We start from the raw sequence: 17,607 nt of genomic DNA, 5'->3' as shown, positions 1-17,607 counted from the left end.
AGATTTATTTTTGCATCTTATTAGAAGAGAGGTGCCAGAACGAATTAGGTTTATTTAATATATTACTATTTTAAGATTTGCATAAGACTTGTCAGATCAGAGAGTGTTTTTGGCCTTCTTGTGGTTATGCTTATATAAATGAAATGTTAATGTGAGTGTCTTAGAAATTATATGGTTTATGGAAGCTCCTGGCAACTTGTTGGTGCCTCACTGCCTGTATATTTTTACCCTTAGGGGCGCGGTTCATCTGAAGTCTCATCTAAAGATTGTTCTGTACTATAGTCTGAGAGAGAAGTGTATTCTCCTCCGTTCTGATCTTATTGGTTAGCGTAATACGTTAACCGCAGCCATGAAATCTCTGTCATCTTAGAGATGTTTTTGTTTAGTCTGGTGTTTGCCTGAAGGCTCTGCTCTAAGCTGCAGAGTGCTTGAGTCTTCAGTTAAAGAGGATGGTCTTAGAGCCTCGTAATAAAAGACTGTACCAGGTACTTCAAACTGCCCATGCTTTATACGAAGAACAGACTCTTGGGCTTCTGAGTTGACTTCAGTTAGCTCTCAGACTATTCCCGTGGACTGAGTTGGGATTTCCAAGACTTTTTTGGTCCAGAAGCAGGTAAGAATGAGTTACAGAGCACTGCATGGAGGGATGTGGGAATTTCATTGTGGTTTGTTTTTTTTTAATTTTGGTAGTGTTTATAACACTGTGCTTACTGGCTCTGTGAGGAAGCCTTTTTTCTTCTTCAGCTCGCTGTCATCCACAACAGTTCCGTAGATTTTGCTTTTGTAAATGGGAATAAGACACTTAAAAATGATACTCCGTTTTTCACAGTGACGTTTCCCTAATGGCTGATGATGTCAGTCATCTCCAGTGTGTTTATTTGCATTTATAAATACTCTTCAGTGAAACGTCAGGGGTAAGAATTTGAAGGATGCTTGCACACTGTCCACTCCAAGCTTCCCATTCTACAGATGGGGAACTCGAGAGCAAAACCAGGGCCGTCTGGCCGGGTTCTCTTGGTTGACTGTGATCTCTGCGTGGAAACAAAGGGCTGGCATAAGGAGGACTGAGCGCCCCGAGCCAGACTTCTGGGCAGTTTCTGGGACCCTCATGGGCCTGGGGTATGAGGTCAGCTGCGGGGCCACAGCAGACAGAACCATCCCCTTGGCGTGTCCGCCAGGCTCAGAAGACTCACACCCCCGAAGGAGGAGGTGGTACACCGGAGGGGGACGCCTTCTCTAAAAGGTGAGACTTCCCAAATTTGGAGCCACCTGGGTCCCCTTGAGTCCTGGGGCAGCCCCAGTCACACAGCGTGAAGCAGAGGAAGCCTCCTGTGCGCCAGCCACAGCACACATCATCCCCACAGCTGCCAGTTAGAGAGGCTCCATGCTGGGCACCACGCAAAGCGTGTGAAGCCAGGATGGTCTGGACCCTCACAGAAACACTTGCAGGAAGACACACCCTTACCCTGTCTCATAATGTGCCAGGAGCACAAACATGGAAGAGGTGGCTCTGTGTTTGCCTGTGTTTCACTTCATGTTGCTGTGCTGTGTGTTCACTTCCAGTCACTACAAACTTGGCTGCTTAAAGCAGCACAGATTCATTACCTTACAGACCTGCAGGTCAGAAGTCCAAGTTGTGTTAAAATCAAGGTACCGGCAGGCCTGTGGGGTGGCTCTAAGGAAGAATATTCTCCTGCTTTTCCTAGTTTCTAGATGCTTCTCACTTACGCATCACTTTCATTCTGGGTTTGGCCTCCATCTTTCATCTCCAGGGACCTTTGTGATGACTTCAGGTGCACCTGGATCATCACCAAAGGCAGCTGGTTCCTTCTACAAGTAATTCGCCTTTGCCACATAATATATTCACTGTACATCCTGGGATTAAGACTCAGACATCTTTGGGGCCACTCTTCTGTGGAGCTAGGGACACCAGGTGGGGAGGAGGCTGGGAGGACTGGTGCCCTCAGGTATGTGGTGGAGAAGGTACGGGCGGGGCAGTAGAGTGAGAGCTGCCCTGGAGGACTTGCCTTCTAGCTGGGGAAGCGCCTGAATGCACATCAGGGCATGTGGTCATGTGCTGTGGAGAGAAATGTTCCTGGGGAAGGGGTTATGGGGTACGGGGTGTGGATGAGTGGGTTGCAGTTTCATCAGGGTGGGCCTCATTGAGGAGGTGACAGTTGAGCCACCTCCTCAAGGTGGCTTCTCAACAAGACCAGAAGGAAAAGAGAGAAACTTCAAAGCAGCCTGGGGAGAGATTGATGACTAAGCTTTCAGGGCTGCAGGGCCCTGCAAGAGCTGGTCCTGTCTGGTCTTTGAGCTTTATCCTCTGAGCTTCTCCCTTCTCAGCTTCAGCTCCCAAGGGACTAGCATTCACCACCAACCCCACTCTCCACCCCACTGAGCCTGGCTTCATCTGGCTCTGGTGCCTGCCAGGCATTATCACCAAGGAATTCCTCCACCCTTAGGGGCCTCTTCCCTGCTTTTTTTCTGACCCACCACTTACCAGGAAATTGCTAGTTTCCTCGTCTCTCAGGCCTGGGAGCCTTTAAGCTCTCAGCAGTCAGGAACTGGTCTGTTCGCTCCTGTGTCCCTGGCACCTAGCATTTGTTTATCTTGCAGATGTTTGTCAAAAGCAAATACCGTGAACCTGCAGTCTGTTTTCTCTTGGTGTCCTGACAGACACCTGATATCAGGCAGCATGTCCCACATCCTGGTTCAGTCAGTTCAATCATTCAGTCATGTCCGACTTTTTGCAACCCATGGACTGCAGCACGCCAGGCCTCCTTTTCTTTCACCATCTCCCAGAGTTTGCTGAAACTCATGTCCATTGAGTCGGTGATACCATCCAACCATCTCATCCTCTGTCGTCCCCTTCTCCTCCTGCCTTCAATCTTTCCCAGCATCAGGGTCTTTTCCAGTGAGTCAGTTCTTCTCATCATATGGCCAAAGTATTGGAGTTTCAGCTTCAGCATCAGTCCTTCCAATGAGTATTGACTGATTTCCTTTAGGATTGACTGGTTTGATCTCCTTGCAGTCCAAGGGACTCTCAAGAGTATTCTCCAACACCAGAGTTCAAAAGCATCAATTCTTCGACACTCAGCTTTCTTTATAGTCCAACTCTCATCTCCATACATGACTACTGGAACAACCATAGCTTTGACTAGACAGACCTTTGTTGGCAAAGTAATGTCTCTGCTTTTTAATATGCTGTCTAGGTTGGCCATAGCTTTTCTTCTAAGGAGCAAGCGTCTTTTAATTTCATGGCTGCAGTCACCATCTGCAGTGATTTTTGGAGCTCAAGAAAATAAAGTCTGTCACTGTTTCCATTGTTTCCCCATCTATTTGCCATGAAATGATGGGACCGGATGCCACGACCTTCATTTTTTGAATGTTGAGTTTTAAGCCAGCTTTTTCACTCCCCTCTTTTACTTTCATCAAGAAGCGCCTTAGTTCCTCTTTTCTTTCTGCCGTAAGGGTGGTGTCATCTGCATATCTGACATTATTGATACTTCTCCCAACAATCTTGATTCCAGCTTGTGCTTCATCCAGCCCAGCATTTTGCATGATATAAGTTAAATAAGTAGGATATACTCTGGATATAAGTTAAATAAGTAGGGTGACAATATACAGCCTTGACATACTCCTTTCCTGATTTGGAACCAGTCCATTGTTCTGTGTCCAGTTCAAACTGTTGCTTCTTGACCTGCGTACAGATTTCTCAGGAGACAGGTAAGGTGGTCTGGTATTCCCATCTCTTGAAGAATTTTCCCACAGTTTGCTGTGGTCCACACAGTCAAAGGCTTTATCGTAGTGAATGAAGCAAAAGTAGATGTTTTTCTGGAATTCTCTTGCTTTTCCTGTGATCCAGTGGATATTGGCAATTTGGTCTCTAGTTTCTCTGCCTTTTCTAAATCCGGCTTGAACATCTGGAAGTTCTCGGTTCACGTAGTGTTGAAGCCTGGCTTGGAGAATTTTGAGCATTACTTTACTAGCATGTGAGATGAGTGCAATTGTGTGATAGTTTGAACATTCTTTGGCATTGCCTTTCTCTGGGATTGGAATGAAAACTGACCTTTTCCAGTCCTGTGGCCGATGCTGAGTTTCCCAAATTTGCTGGCATTTGAGTGCAGCACTTTCACAGCATCATCTTCCAGGATTTGAAATAGCTCAGCTAGAATTCCATCGCCTCCACTGGCTTTATTTGTGGTGATGCTTCCTAAGGCCCACTTGACTTCACACTCTGGATGTCTGGCTCCAGGTGAGTGATCACACCATCGTGGTTATCTGGGTCATTAAGATCTTTTTTGTACAGTTGTGTGTATTCTTGCCACCTCCTCTTAATATCTTCTTCTTCTGTTAGGTCTATACCGTTTCTGTCCTTTATTGTGCCCATCTTTGCATGAAATGTTCTCTTGGTATCTCTAATTTTCTTGAAGAGATCTCTATAGTCTTTCCCATTCTGTTGTTTTCCTCTATTTCTTTGCACTGATTACTGAGGCTTTCTTATATCTCCTGGCTATTCTTTAGCATTCTGTGTTCTGATGGATATATCTTTTCTTTTCTCTTTTGCTTCTCTTCTTGCCTCGGCTATTTGTTAAATCCTCCTCAGACAACTGTTTTGCCTGTTTGCATTTCTTTTCCTTGGGGATGGTTTTGATCGCCTCCTTTTATACAGTGTTTCGAATCTCTGTCCATAGTTCTTCAGGCACTCTTATCAGGTCTAATCCCTTGAATCTTTTTGTCACTTCCACTGTATAATCATAAGGGATTTGATTTGGGTCATACCTGAATGGTCAGTGGTTTTCTCTACTTCCTTCAGTTTAAGTCTGAATTTTGTAATAAGGACAGGGGCTCTGGCTGCAGCAGACCTGGGAGGCGCAGCGTGTGGCATAATTCCTCTTGGAGGAGGTGGCTGTTAGCCCCACCATAGAGCCACTGAGCATTGCCCCACAAACTGGAGAAGAATTACACCAAAGAAGGTCTTGAACTGTTGCAAAAGTTCTAGGACTCACAACAGATATCCCAACCTGGGGATCTGGCAAAGGGACTGAGAACCTCCAGGGCATTTTACTTCGAAGGCCAGTGGGTTTTGATTATAGAACTTCTGCAGGACTGGGGAAATAGACTCTTGGAGGGCACGGACAAAACCTTGTTGTGCCAGGACCCAGGAGAGAGGAGCAGTGACCCCACAAGAGGCTGAGCCAGACTTGCCTGGGAGTGTCCAGGAGTCTCCGGCACAGGCGTGGGTCAGCAGTGGCCTGCCACGGGCTCAGGGGCGCTGGGAGCTGCAGCGTACTGGTGTGATGGTGTGAGCCCTCTTGAGGGAGGTGCCATTACCATAGTTTGGCCTCAGGCGAAACTACAGGGAGGGAACGCAGCCCCACCCCAACAGAAGATTGGGTTAAAGATTTACCGAGCACGGCCCCACCCATCAGAGCAAGACCCAGATTCCCCCACAACCAGTCCCTCGCATCAGGAAGCTTTCATAGGCCTCTTATTCTTATGAAAGCCACAGTCATATCCCGGTTACCCCTGCCCCATCCCCAAACATGCTGTCTGCCTGCTGGGTTACTGGCATCCACCATGCACCCAGTTGCTCCAGTTAATAGCCGTGGAGCCATTCCTGACTCATTTTTCTCCCATATGACTTATCCAGTCTTCAGCAAGCTCTTTTGATTCAATCCTAGAAATAGGTCCAGAATCTGATATTTGCTGTCACCTCCCATCACTTCCTTGGTCCAAGTCATCAGCGTTTCTCAGCAGCCCTAGGGCATTGGCCTCTTCTGATGTCTCTGCTTTCTCTCCTAAGTTTAGTGTTGACGTACGAGTCAGAGTGACCTTTGAGATCATGTCACTTCTCTAACATCCCCCCCTCTCTGCGGCTTCCCTTGACCCAGTCCCTTTTGTCCTGGCCTCCACCTGGCCTCACCCTTTCCCCCAGCCCTATTTACTGTTCACGCCCTTCCGTTATTCTGCTCTGGCCCCAGTGACCACATTTCTGAACTCTCCCTCTTCAGGGCCTTTGCACTTGCTGTTTCCTCCATCTGGACTCCCCCCGCCCCATGATGGCAGCATGGCCACTCCTCTCACTTCATCCATTTCTCTGAGAACCTAAATAGATTCTCTTTTCAGAGAACCTAAAATAGATTCGTATATCTGACCCAGGTATATCCACTCTGGGGGCTCTGTTGCTCCAGCTAGGTTCCTGGTTATCAAATGGACACTTCCAAAGTTACTTAATGTCTTTGAACTTCAGTTTCTTCACGTGAAGTAATATTCATTGCAAGGACTATTGGGGCATGAAATGAGGTAAAGTCAAAACTCATCTTGTAGACAGTCAAACCTGATAGCATTAAAAAAACAAAACCACACGCACACAAAAACAGTTCTCTCTCTATTCTGAGGTCCCAAAGAGTTCTCTGCACCCAAAGGCTATGCTGACCCTGGGGCACCTGATGTGTTGTTGTGGGGTAAATTGCATTTTGTGGGGAGAAGTTAAGTTTTTGGTGTTTGGAACTCCTGAGTGGAGGTCACCCCTACTCGGGACACCCAGTCCCATTACCACAGACTGCGGTATCCCTGTTGTGAAGACGGTGGTCCAGTGGTCAGAACGCCGTGCTCCACTGCCAGGGACATGAATTCAATCCCCAGTCAAGGAACTGAGATCCTGCAAGACATGCAGCATGGCCTATTAAAAAAAAAATGTGGATCCGACGCTCAGGAGTCATACCCTGGCTCTGCGCCGCCGACTGGCCCTGAGACATGGGGCTCATTACTTAACCTCTTTAATCTTGAGTTTTCCTCGTCTGTTCAGAGGAGACGGTCCCAGCACCCCTCTCCAGGGACTGAGAGACACTGCGGGTGAGCTGTTTTGCACAATAGCTGGCATTTAGTAAATTTGCAGTGAACTGATAACTGCTCTTATGATCTCAGAAACCTAGAAACAAACACGGAGCAGAAAAACGACAGGTTGATGGAGAGCAGGCGGTGCGTGGCAAGGGTGAGCCCAGAGTCCTGGGGTCCTGTGCCCTCGCTTCCAGTGCTTACACACCAGTTGGCTGGTTCCCCCCAGCCTCCCCACTCACTTGAGAAGAGGCTCTCTCTCTGTCAAGAGTTGGCTGCAGAGAGAAAGTTGACCACTTGGCCAGAATGGGAGAGCTTCCACAGGAGAACATTTTATTGTCTGTAAACTCTTCTTTGGTAAACAAGAAACCCAAAGGGAAAAGGCATACACTGCATCAAGAAAAGGACAAGGCTGACGCCCACCACGAACAAAAAGCTCTGAGAGACAGCTACACCATTAGCGAGGTGGGGCCATGGGGCCTGGGGGTTGGGGTGGCCGGTGGCATGGGGGAGAGGCGGAGGAGAGGGTCCACTCTGTTGGACGTAGAAGTCTAAATCATACAGCGAGCGAGCTCATGCATCACAGCAAAGAGAACCAGGGACCTCCTGTCCGTGCCCCTGCCCACCTCCCACGAGGTTGGTGCCCCCCGCACACAGAGTGCTGTGCCCGGTCAGCCAGGGGGGGTTGCGGGGGGCTCCAGGGGGCCCGGCAGCAGCCCCTTCTCCATTTCTCCTTTCCTGCTCTGCAGGCTGGTGTGTGTAGGTGGCAGGGACAGTCACAGGGATGATCAGGATCTCTGGGTCTGGGTGGCAGTGGCAGGGCAGCAGGGGCAGGTTTGAGGGGGAGGTGGAGAAGCAGCCCCCATCCCCTGTTTTACAGTGGGGGCTCGCTGCAGAGGACAATCTCCAGGTCCTTGCGGTAGAGTTTTCCCGCCTCAGCCAAGGACATGACGCTCTTTCTGTAGCTGGTGAGCTGTTGGATGTTCATTTCCTGGGAGACAGAGGGAGAGGGTAAGAGCAGGTTCGGGGGAAGGTGCCCCCGCCCCCCCCTCCCCAAATGGCCCTCGTGTTCATTCACCAGAACCTTTTCCTTATCCCATCTCAGTGCAAGTAGCTGAGAGGCATACAGAGCATGGGCTTTGGGGTCAGAAAGCCCTGGGTTAAAGTGCTCTCCCTTTCACTTACTAGCTTCATTGCCTTGGGGAAAGTATTCAGCTTTTTCTAAGTCTCAGCTGCCTCATCTGTAAAATCAGTACAGGAATAAATCTGCCTCACTGAGGTGTTAACGATGATTAGATGAGAAATGAATGTAAACAGCATCAAGCACAGTCCCTGACACTCAGCATGCACGCCAGTCATTATCTACATACAGCTTCGCTAAATTCCTCTACCTCACTGGGCTTCCACCCACTAGTCTGCTGGGTCCTTTTGGGTGAGAAAGAGAATGCCAGGGAAACTCCAAGGTTTTGTCTTTGCCCTAAGCCTCACCCAGCGGAACAAGGAATTCTAATTCCTCTCTCCTCCAGGGGCAAAGCCTACCAGCCTACTTCTTGTTCACTGGCACCTTGAGGCCTTCAGAGGCTCTAAGACAGGCGACTCACGGTCTCATATAAAATGGAAAACTGAAAGTGACAGTCATCCAGTCGTGTCTGCCTCTTTGAGGCCCTATGGACTGTAGCCTGCCAGGCTTCTCTGTCTGTGGGGTTTTGGAGGCCAGCACTGGACAGAACAGCAGCATCTGATACGCCTTGTGTGGCTTCGGATGCAAATAGCCAGTACTACTGAAAGGCAGCAAAGTCATCATCACTGGAAAATCACTGAAGCACTTTGCTTCTTCCTTCCCTCCTTCTTCCCCTCTACACCTCTTTCCTTCCTCCTCCCTTCCCTCCTTCCTTCCTTTTTTTCCTTCCCTCCTTCTTCCCCTTTACACCTCTTTCCTTCCCCTTCCCTTCCCTCCTTCCTTCTTTTCCCCTCCTCCTCCTCTTGTATTGAACCTGTTGGCAGATTTTTTTTTTTTTAAATACTTCTATGTTAATGGGTCATTATCCCCATGAGAAAACTGAGATGTGAAGACTAAGGTATTGGCTAAAGGATGGAACCAACCCCATAGCCATGAACAGTCTTAGTCCCTTGAGTCCAGAAGGCTGTGTAATTCTTTACCTGGCTCACCTGTACTCAGTGCTTGAGGGTCAGTCTTTCATTGAATTCTTTGGTGACATCTCCTCACATGACTGATCTCTGGGTTTGTGCCACCAGCCAGTCCCAAGGCACTCTGCAAACATCTCTAACTTCCCTAAAGTTGTGAAGTTCCTGGAAATGTCACCTCGTCCATAACACTGAGGTGTGCCTGAGTGACCTATCCCTCCATCAGGAGCCAAGGAAGGGACCCCATATATCACCCATGAGCCTGAGAAAATCCTCTGATTCAGCATGGCCTGAGGAGTTCAAGCAGAATGAAGGGAGGAGGCTGCTTCCTTTCTGTGTCTGGAAGCACTGTGTGTGAAGCTGGGGAAGGCTTTAGCAGTTGCAGTTGTCTTAGGAATGCTAAGAACATGTCAACGTTTGAGCCCATCAGCCTGTCCCCCAGGAGCCTGAGACATCTGCTTCGAAACCGATTCACTGTCCATGTGCTGCTGCTGCTGCTGCTACTGCTAAGTTGTGTCCAACTCTGTGTGACCCCATAGACGGCAGCCCACCAGGCTCCCCCATCCCTGGGATTCTCCAGGCAAGAACACTGGAGTGGGTTGCCATTTCCTTCTCCAATGCATGAAAGTGAAAAGTGAAAGTGAAGTTGCTCAGTTGTGTCCGACTCTTAGCGACCCCATGGACTGCAGCCTACCAGGCTCCTCCACCCATGGGATTTTCCAAGCAAGAGTACTGGAGTGGAGTGCCATCGCCTTCTCCGCACTGTCCATGTAGGCACCATCAAAATGGCATGTGCATCTGCCTTGTGGGGTCACCTAAAAATGGTCATTCCCTTCCCAACTCAGGTTATTTACAGGCATGATTCCTTTTTCTTGATCTCCATGTGCTAAGTCTGAAGCTTAGTACTGGTGGAAGGTTTCCAGGTAAACAACTTTATTAATATCCTTGTTCTCTAACTTTCAGAATTTTTCTTAACCACAACACCTGACTTTTTGTTTGTTTATTTGCACATCTCAGAAAGTCAAGCTTTGTAGCCATATGAGTTGTCTTTTGTGGGAATTAGGGAAGAGCCTAGTTAGATGATGACCATGGAATTCAGGTCTCTCCCAAGATTTAATGCCTGCCCTCGAGGCCCATCAGCCTCAGGCATAATGTAGGGTCATATGGAGAAAAACTATACCTCATTATTCTAATTACAGTTAAGCATATTTTTCATTATGATGCCGAACATCCCTTGAACACATAAGGATACACAAATAATTTTCTCCTAGAGTTTGGTAGCAGGAAAAAGTTTGCCAAGTTCAAGCACGTGATGAGTAATTCCTTCTTCCTAGGAAGTATTTGCACATGATTTATTTTCTGCCTCTTTCAAAAAGCTATTATAGGTAACATTAAAAAAAATAAACTTAGGGTGAAAGAAATGGATGCTATTCAGGATAAAGAGGTCAGAAGACAACTGGAAAGGGAGACAGACAGACTCAGCGGCCACGATGAAATTTTTTCCCTGAAATTAGGAGTTAAATTTAGTTCTTGCCTGACTTCCCAGGCAGTTAGACAATGCAGGGAATTATAGATCACTCAGCATCTAATTAAAGAAAGCAGCAAAAAAGCTATTTGCTCAGAGAAAGACATTTTCCAGGAGGTGGAGGAAGACACTGCCAAGACTTGTCTTCTGGTTCCTTTTTTGCCTGTGTCCTCCCATCCTGGGAACCGAGATGAGCCCCTGAGGACTGCCCAAGAGGCAACATGACCAGGCAAAGTAATGGAGTCCAGTTCCCAGCCTTTCCTTCCAGGGAACAGATTTGTCAGGGACTTCTGTTAGCCCCTTCCCCAGCTCAAGATTCTAGAGTCAATTCAGAATACCCTCAACTCCTACTGGCCCTTCTCCTCCAAATCTCTCCTAGTGTAAAATTTTTTTTTTTGGCCACGTGACTGACACTTCCAAGAAGTGTGCCACGTCAAGACTGCCATGGCCTCATAGCTGCATTGTTTACATCAGTCAGCAGGTGGGGCAACCCACGTGTCTGTCTGTGGACGAACAGACAAAATGTGGGATAGACACACCACGTTACTCAGCCTTAAAAAGGACGGAAATTCTGACATATACCACAACACGGATGAACCTTGAGGAAGGTACATGAAGTGAAATAAGCCAGACACGGAAAGACAAATGCTGTATGATCCCACTTGTATGAAGTATCTAGAGCAGTGCGGTTCACAGAGACAGAATGTGGAATGGTGAGTGCCAGTGGCTGGGGGAGGCAGCAAGGGGAGTCATCATTTACGGGGTACAGACTTTAATTCTGGGAAGACAAAAAGAGTGCTGGACGGCGGGGATGGTTGCAGAAGGCTGTGAGCGTACTTGGTGCCACTGAACTGAACACTTAAACGTGGTTAGGGTGGCAAACTCTGGTATGTGTATTTAAAATAATCAACCATGAAAAGAACCCAAAAAACTGCTGTTGCCTTGTTAGGGGTAATCAGAGGGGAGCAAGATACACTCCTTGGCCAGCCTTCCCACTTCCACACCACCCCCGTGGCAGCACCCCACCTCTGGGCTCAGCCCCTCACCTTCTTGTTTTTCTCATACAGATCCTTCAGGAGGGCGTCCAGTTCATTCTCATCAATGTAGCCACTTCCGTCCTGGAAGGGAGCCAAGGGTCAGCACAGAGCCTCAAAACTCATGCTAACCCCCGACCAGAGTCTAGCTTTGCTAAGGGTCTTCACTCTGAGCAAAAGAGGTGCCCAAATAACACGTCATTCTGACTTTGCCAGTCACTGCAGCAATGTGAGGGCCCAGGGCAAACAGCAATCTTCCCTTCTGGTATTTTACATTTGCGTTGAAAATGTAAATGAGGTTCAAGAAGCATTTAGCTAACTCCCTGGGTGTTGAATCCCACAATAATATGTCAGGATAACATGGGGCTATTTACCCCACACCTGTAGTTCTGAGGAAAACCACTGGAGTCACTAGGCAAGGGCAGCTAAGAGAGGGGTGACATGGCACAGAGGGCCTCTCCCCACTTCCTAGAAGGACAGCAAGGTGATGACCTGGCCCCAGGGGGCAGTACTAAGCACCTCCTGCCTTTGGGCCCCAACAGTGTAATCGCATCCTAGTCCTGGCCATGACCCTCTTCCCTTCCGCGAGCTATTCTCTCCTGTACTTTGAAGGAACCAAAACCTTGGGTCCCACAAGCCACACGTTGTTAAGGACATTTATCTTCTCATACAGCAGAAGATGCTGCAGGGAATCCAGAGGGGCAGGAAGGAACTGCATGGCCCAGACTGCTGCTCCAACAGCTTGTTTACTTCTAAGGACCAGGGTGAGCATTCTGGTGGGGTGACTGGGATGGGCCTCCTGCTTTTCCATCCACACTGTCCTCTATCTTACCTTGTCATAAAATGTGAAGATCGCGTTGAACTCCTCCGAGGTCAGCTTCATGCCCTAGAAGGCCCAAGGTATTAAAGACAGAAACCAAAGCCCTGCTGTGTGTGTGTGTGTGTATGTGTGTGTGTGTTTTGAGGAAGGGTGAGCTCAGCGGGACGAGGGGAAGGGAGGAACTGAAGAAAAGCAAAGCCGCTCTTTTACCTGAAATTTAAGCAGGAAGTTTTCCTGTACAGGCAAGAGTCTGGAAAGATAATGTTAGAGCAGTAATTAGGAGACAGAGCAGAGGCAGGAACAACGAGGACCTGGGGGGATGCAGAAGTAGCATCTGTAGTTACAGAAATGATTTCTGAGCACTTCAGAGGAAAGTTCAAAAAAGAGGGAGACGGAACATTGAGGGGATGATGGTCACTATTTGATCTAACTTTGATTGGAGCTTCGGGACACCTGACCCATCACTTTCCCCACTGGTTGATCTTGGTGATGGAACGGTAGCACAGGGATTATCTGCCAGGGTCTTGTGAACAGCGATGCTGGGGTGAGTGAGGTCAGGCACTTACCGGGACATCTCCGAGAGGCCCAGTTTGCCATCCCCATTCAAGTCAAACATCCGTAGCTGTTGGGGACAGAAAGTGGTACTTGGATTATTTGCTTTGACCTTCTCTCATGTGAGACCTTGACCTGCCATCCCCTGTACTGGAGAGGGAGGAACATGGCAGAGCATGCTCATGTGTCCTCTGAGGTCACTTGGAGGCAGGGAGCAGCATGGGCTAAATCAGCAGGGACTTGGTCATGGCTCTCCTCTCCGCTTTCTGAGGGACAGGGCTGCAGAGGACAGAGGCCAACACTGAAGGCCTCCCTCTCCAAGTTTGCCCTCCCCTGGAGCTGTGGAGGCTGCCACACAAACAGATGCTCTGGTCGTACTCTGGCCCAGGAGCATCTGGCTGAGTGGGAACCTCAGAGAGAAGGTGCTGGGGCCATGAACTGGCATCTCTCTTGCCAGCTGCCTCTGGGATTCACTTCTCTCCAGCCTGAAGAATCAGCCAACTAATGACCCCGCAAACCTCAAATCCCACCGATTTGGTCCCATGTCCTGTGCCCTGGCCACTCACTATGGTTTGGGTGTACTCTTGGAGCTTGGGTTCATCATATGGTCGGTTCGCCTTCTTCAGCAGATCAGACAGGAATCCCTGGAATATGAAAGGCCTCTTCAGAGCTCTTGACCCAGTCTCTCTGCCCCTGACTCACATACTTGTTTCTTCAGACAGTTACTCGATCTTGTTTTCTGAAGCCCATTGTTTGCATAGCTTGCAGCCCTCATAATTCCCTCACCCCTTAATGCTTGTGGAGTAACCCCAAAGGAGGCAGGAGCTGCTAAATGCAACCTCATCCCATAGGGCAGGTGGTAGAAACCAGTTCTGGCTCCTCAGAGAGCCCAGAACACATACTAAGTCGTGCCTGGAGATCCCTGGGTCTAGAGGAGTTTGGTAGACGTACAAGCCAGAAGGCCAAACTGCTGGAGGACTGAGGATGCCTCTTCTGGGCACTGATGTGCTGAGGTGTGTGGACTGGTTGTACTCTGGGACCTTGCAGCTCCAGGTTGCTGATTTCACATGGCCGACCATTCAGAGCCAGGCCTGGGTATCCCTGATCAGGCCACACGCCCAACTTCCTCACCCAACATCTCCTCCCTCCCCAGGTTCCTTAAGTCCACCACCACTTGGGCCTCAGGCCCATTCTCCATCTTTCCACACCTTCCCTGACAAGGCCCATCCTACCTTGAGCTCATTGGCTTCAATGTAGCCGCTTCTGTCTGTGTCATACTTCCGCCAAGCCTGCAACGGGAATGTCAACCTATTCACAAAGATTTATCCACACCTATAAGCTTCCCTCCCTCTCCGTCTAACGGACCAGGCTGGGTCTTGATATTCAAGAATATCACAGTGGGACGGGGACATTGAGATGGTCTAGCCCAGTGCCTTCCATGTTGCAGATGAAGAAATGAGGGCAGGTGTCTTGGCCAAGGTCACATAGAGGAGGAAGAAACCCTGCTGGGACAGGGTCTGCCTACTCTAACTGGCTTCACGATCATCTTGTAACCAGGGTTACAGTTTTCTTAGATACCAGCCAGGCAGATTTTGCCAGGACTAGCACTAGGATCTGTGGATCCTGTTTTTGTTGTGGGTGTATTGAGTGTCCTTTTACTGTTCTGGAAGCCTCTCATTCTCTGCATGGGCCCTGGGGGCAAGGGTAAGACCCCTCTGGAAGGGGCAGAAACAGATTTTTGTCACTCCTCACTGTACTGTGTCCTCTACCCCTCATCACGATGCCTGTGACAGCCATGTCTGAGGATGGAACAGAATTTTGGTCAGACTATCCCAAGGCCACTCCGCCATCTTTCTGATAAAAATCATCCCCCCTCCTTTGTTTTTTAGGAAACTACCCCTCTCTTGTGCTCAGTACACATGGTTCAAGAAGGGCTGACCAATCTCCAGAGGTAGACATGTGACCTAGGCCTGGAGAGTCAGTCCCTCCCTGGATTTTGCTCCATTACTGGTTCTGGGCTCTGATCTGAGTCCCAGTTATTTGGTACGTGCATTGGGTCCCTGTGAGAAACCAGAGAACTGCCTGCTGACCACAGCATCTGGAGGATCAGAGAGAAACAGAGCTTCAGCAGGTGATGTGGTTCTCACCACCTCTTTCCTCTCTGTTCTGTACATCTGAGCAGGAGCAGACATTACACAGGAGAAACAAGGAAAAGCAGTTGGAATGGTTTTAAAATGCCCATAAATTCTGCACCTCCCTAATTCCCTTCTCCTTGAATGTGGACTGAACTCGGTGACTCACTTCTAATGAATAGAATATGGCAGATGTGGTGGTTGTGGCTTCAAAGACTAAGTCATAACGACAGTGAGGCTGCCTTCTTATTCTCCCCGTTGGATCACTCACTCTGGAGGAAGCCAGGTGCCATGTGGTAAGGACACTCAAGCAGCACCATAGAAAGATACATGGAGTGAGGACCTGAGGCCTCTTGCCAACAGCCACAGGTGACTGCCATCCCGGAGGTGCACCTTCCAGCCCCAGTCAAGCCTTCAGATGACTGCCGCCCTGCTGACATCTTGACTCTGAGCCAGAGCCACTTGGCTGAGCCTTACCAAATTTCCACAGAAACTGATAGATGATAAAATGTTTGTTGCCTTCAGCTGGTGAATTTTGGGGGGTAATTTGTTACATAGCAATAGGTAACTAATACAATGGTCCTGAAAAAAATCTGGTCCTGAGTGCAGCTGTCCTGAAACCCAAGCCACCTGGTGGGGAGGAGGGAATGCCATGTTGAGGGGTGCTGGTGATGGACGTGGGTGTATCTGTGAAGGAAGGCCCAGGGAACCCTGTTTCCCTAAACTTTGGTCTGTTTTGGTGCCTGACCATAGTTCTTAGATTTTCTTTCAAGTCTTCTTCCCTTAATTTTCACTCCCTTCACCCCTAACCCCAAATAGCACACCTAGACACCAGCAACACTTGATTTTCTAAGAGTCAGCAGGCACTCATTCTTTTCCCAGATTTGATCTCCTTCATCCCTAACTCCACATCATGCCCTCCACTTAAACAAATTTTTTTCATTATAGTTGATTTAAAATATTGTTAGTTTTGGTGTACAGCATCGTGATTCAGTTACACATATGTGTGTGTATAAACACACACACATATGTTCTTTCTCATGTTTTTTTCTATTATGGTTTATCAGAGGATAATAAATACAGTTCCCTGTAAATACAGGGGCTTACGTTATATAGTTTATCTATTTTATATATAATAGTTTGCATCTGCTAATCCCAAACTCCCAATCCATGCCTGCCCCCCTCACTTCCCCCTTGGCAACCAGAAGTCTGTTTTCTGTGTCTGGGAGTCTGTTTCTCTTTCACAGATACGTTCATTTGTGTCATAATTTAGATTCCATGTGTAAGTGATATCATATGGTATTTGTCCTTCTCTTTCTGACCGACTTCACTTAGTGTGATAATCTCTTTCTCCATCCATGTAGCTGCTGCTGCTAAGTCGCTTCAGTCATGTCTGACTCTGTGCAACCCCATAGACGGCAGCCCACCAGACTCCCCCATCCCTGGGATTCTCCAGGCAAGAACACTGGAGTGGGTTGCCATTTCCTTCTCCAATGCATGAAAGTGAAAAGTGAAAGTGAAGTCGCTCAGTCGTGTCTGACTCTTAGTGACCCCATGGTCTGCAGCCTACCAGGCTCCTCTGTCCATGGAATTTTCCAGGCAAGAGTACTGGAGTGGGTGCCATTGCCTTCTCCGCCATGTAGCTTCAAAGGGCATTATTTCTTTCTATTTTATGGCTGAGTAATATTCCATTGTATGTATGTACCACATATGCATCTGTCTGTGGCACATCCCCCTTTTATTGTGAGGTGTGTGAGGATCTTTCTTCCTTACCACCAAACTGGGCTGTGACTCTCATGGTATAAGTCTTGTCTTGTTCAGTCGCTCAGTTGTATCCAACTCTTTGATATAGTAGTGACTCAAAAAATTTGATCCTGGTTTTTTGGAAAGTTATGTTGCTTGTAGACTTATTCTACATGAAACTTGGATAGATAGCTTTTGACTTGGGAAGATAACTTTCTTTGGGGAAAGAAATGCCCAGCTCCATCAAAATATTCCATCTCATGCTCTGAAAATGCACCCTTGAGTTAAGCACAAAGAAATATGTGCAGATTTTCAAATATGACTTCACCAACCACCTGCATGCATTGAGTGCATTAGAATTTGGTTTCTAGGTTGAGTCTTGACTGGGAGAAAAGTCAGATGCCCCCCCAGATTGCCTGAGTGGGGGATAACCTGAAGGGACTCCAGTGCTCACAGAAAGCAAGGCATTCAGCTGCCTTCAGAGTGAGAGCCTCCCAGCAGGTCTGCCTTCCCTCCCTGGGTCCACCCTAGCCCTGTGACCTCATGCTGGACTTGTCTTCCCTCCCAGCACTTTGTGCGCTGCCATCAGCGGGTCATTATTCTCTTCCCATTCAAGGAAAAGAGTTCAAGAGACCTGGGCTTTGTGAAATCTCAAAGAAATCCTGAGGTGTCACTAAAATTAGAAATTAAAATGTTGTTCTGAGCAGTGGGATGGAAACCATCCCAGAGCACAAGGCTTTCGGGGCTACAGAGGGGCCTTTTCAGGTTTCCAGCTGACAAAGATGGAACCAATGCACAACCCCAGGAGGGGAC

The 17,607-nt window shown here is 48.3% G+C and overlaps 1 protein-coding gene and 1 long non-coding RNA gene across 2 annotated transcripts in view; one reads left to right on the top strand and one right to left on the bottom strand.

The window, feature by feature from the left end:
- Positions 1-323: 323 nt before the first annotated feature.
- The window catches only part of LOC113876629, a 35,958-nt gene continuing 18,674 nt past the window's right edge, over positions 324-17,607 (top strand). Inside the window, exons 1-2 of the long non-coding RNA XR_003506544.1 lie at positions 324-613; positions 12,221-12,311. This is a non-coding gene — a long non-coding RNA (uncharacterized LOC113876629). The remainder of the gene's footprint in view (positions 614-12,220; positions 12,312-17,607) is intronic.
- CALB2 (calbindin 2) overlaps positions 7,151-17,607 on the bottom strand; it is a 29,264-nt gene continuing 18,807 nt past the window's right edge. Inside the window, exons 5-11 of the mRNA XM_027516057.1 lie at positions 14,152-14,208; positions 13,486-13,563; positions 12,934-12,989; positions 12,578-12,617; positions 12,380-12,433; positions 11,560-11,631; positions 7,151-7,834 (exon numbers count right to left, since the gene is read on the bottom strand). Of these exons, the coding sequence (XP_027371858.1) occupies positions 7,718-7,834; positions 11,560-11,631; positions 12,380-12,433; positions 12,578-12,617; positions 12,934-12,989; positions 13,486-13,563; positions 14,152-14,208 (474 nt within the window). The 3' untranslated portion in view covers positions 7,151-7,717. The remainder of the gene's footprint in view (positions 7,835-11,559; positions 11,632-12,379; positions 12,434-12,577; positions 12,618-12,933; positions 12,990-13,485; positions 13,564-14,151; positions 14,209-17,607) is intronic.

The sequence above is a fragment of the Bos indicus x Bos taurus genome, chromosome 18, assembly GCF_003369695.1.
Source record: "Bos indicus x Bos taurus breed Angus x Brahman F1 hybrid chromosome 18, Bos_hybrid_MaternalHap_v2.0, whole genome shotgun sequence".
NCBI classification, from domain to species: Eukaryota; Metazoa; Chordata; class Mammalia; order Artiodactyla; family Bovidae; genus Bos; species Bos indicus x Bos taurus.
The sequence above is the reverse complement of the archived record's forward strand: the minus strand, read 5'-3'. Positions and strand labels throughout refer to the sequence as shown.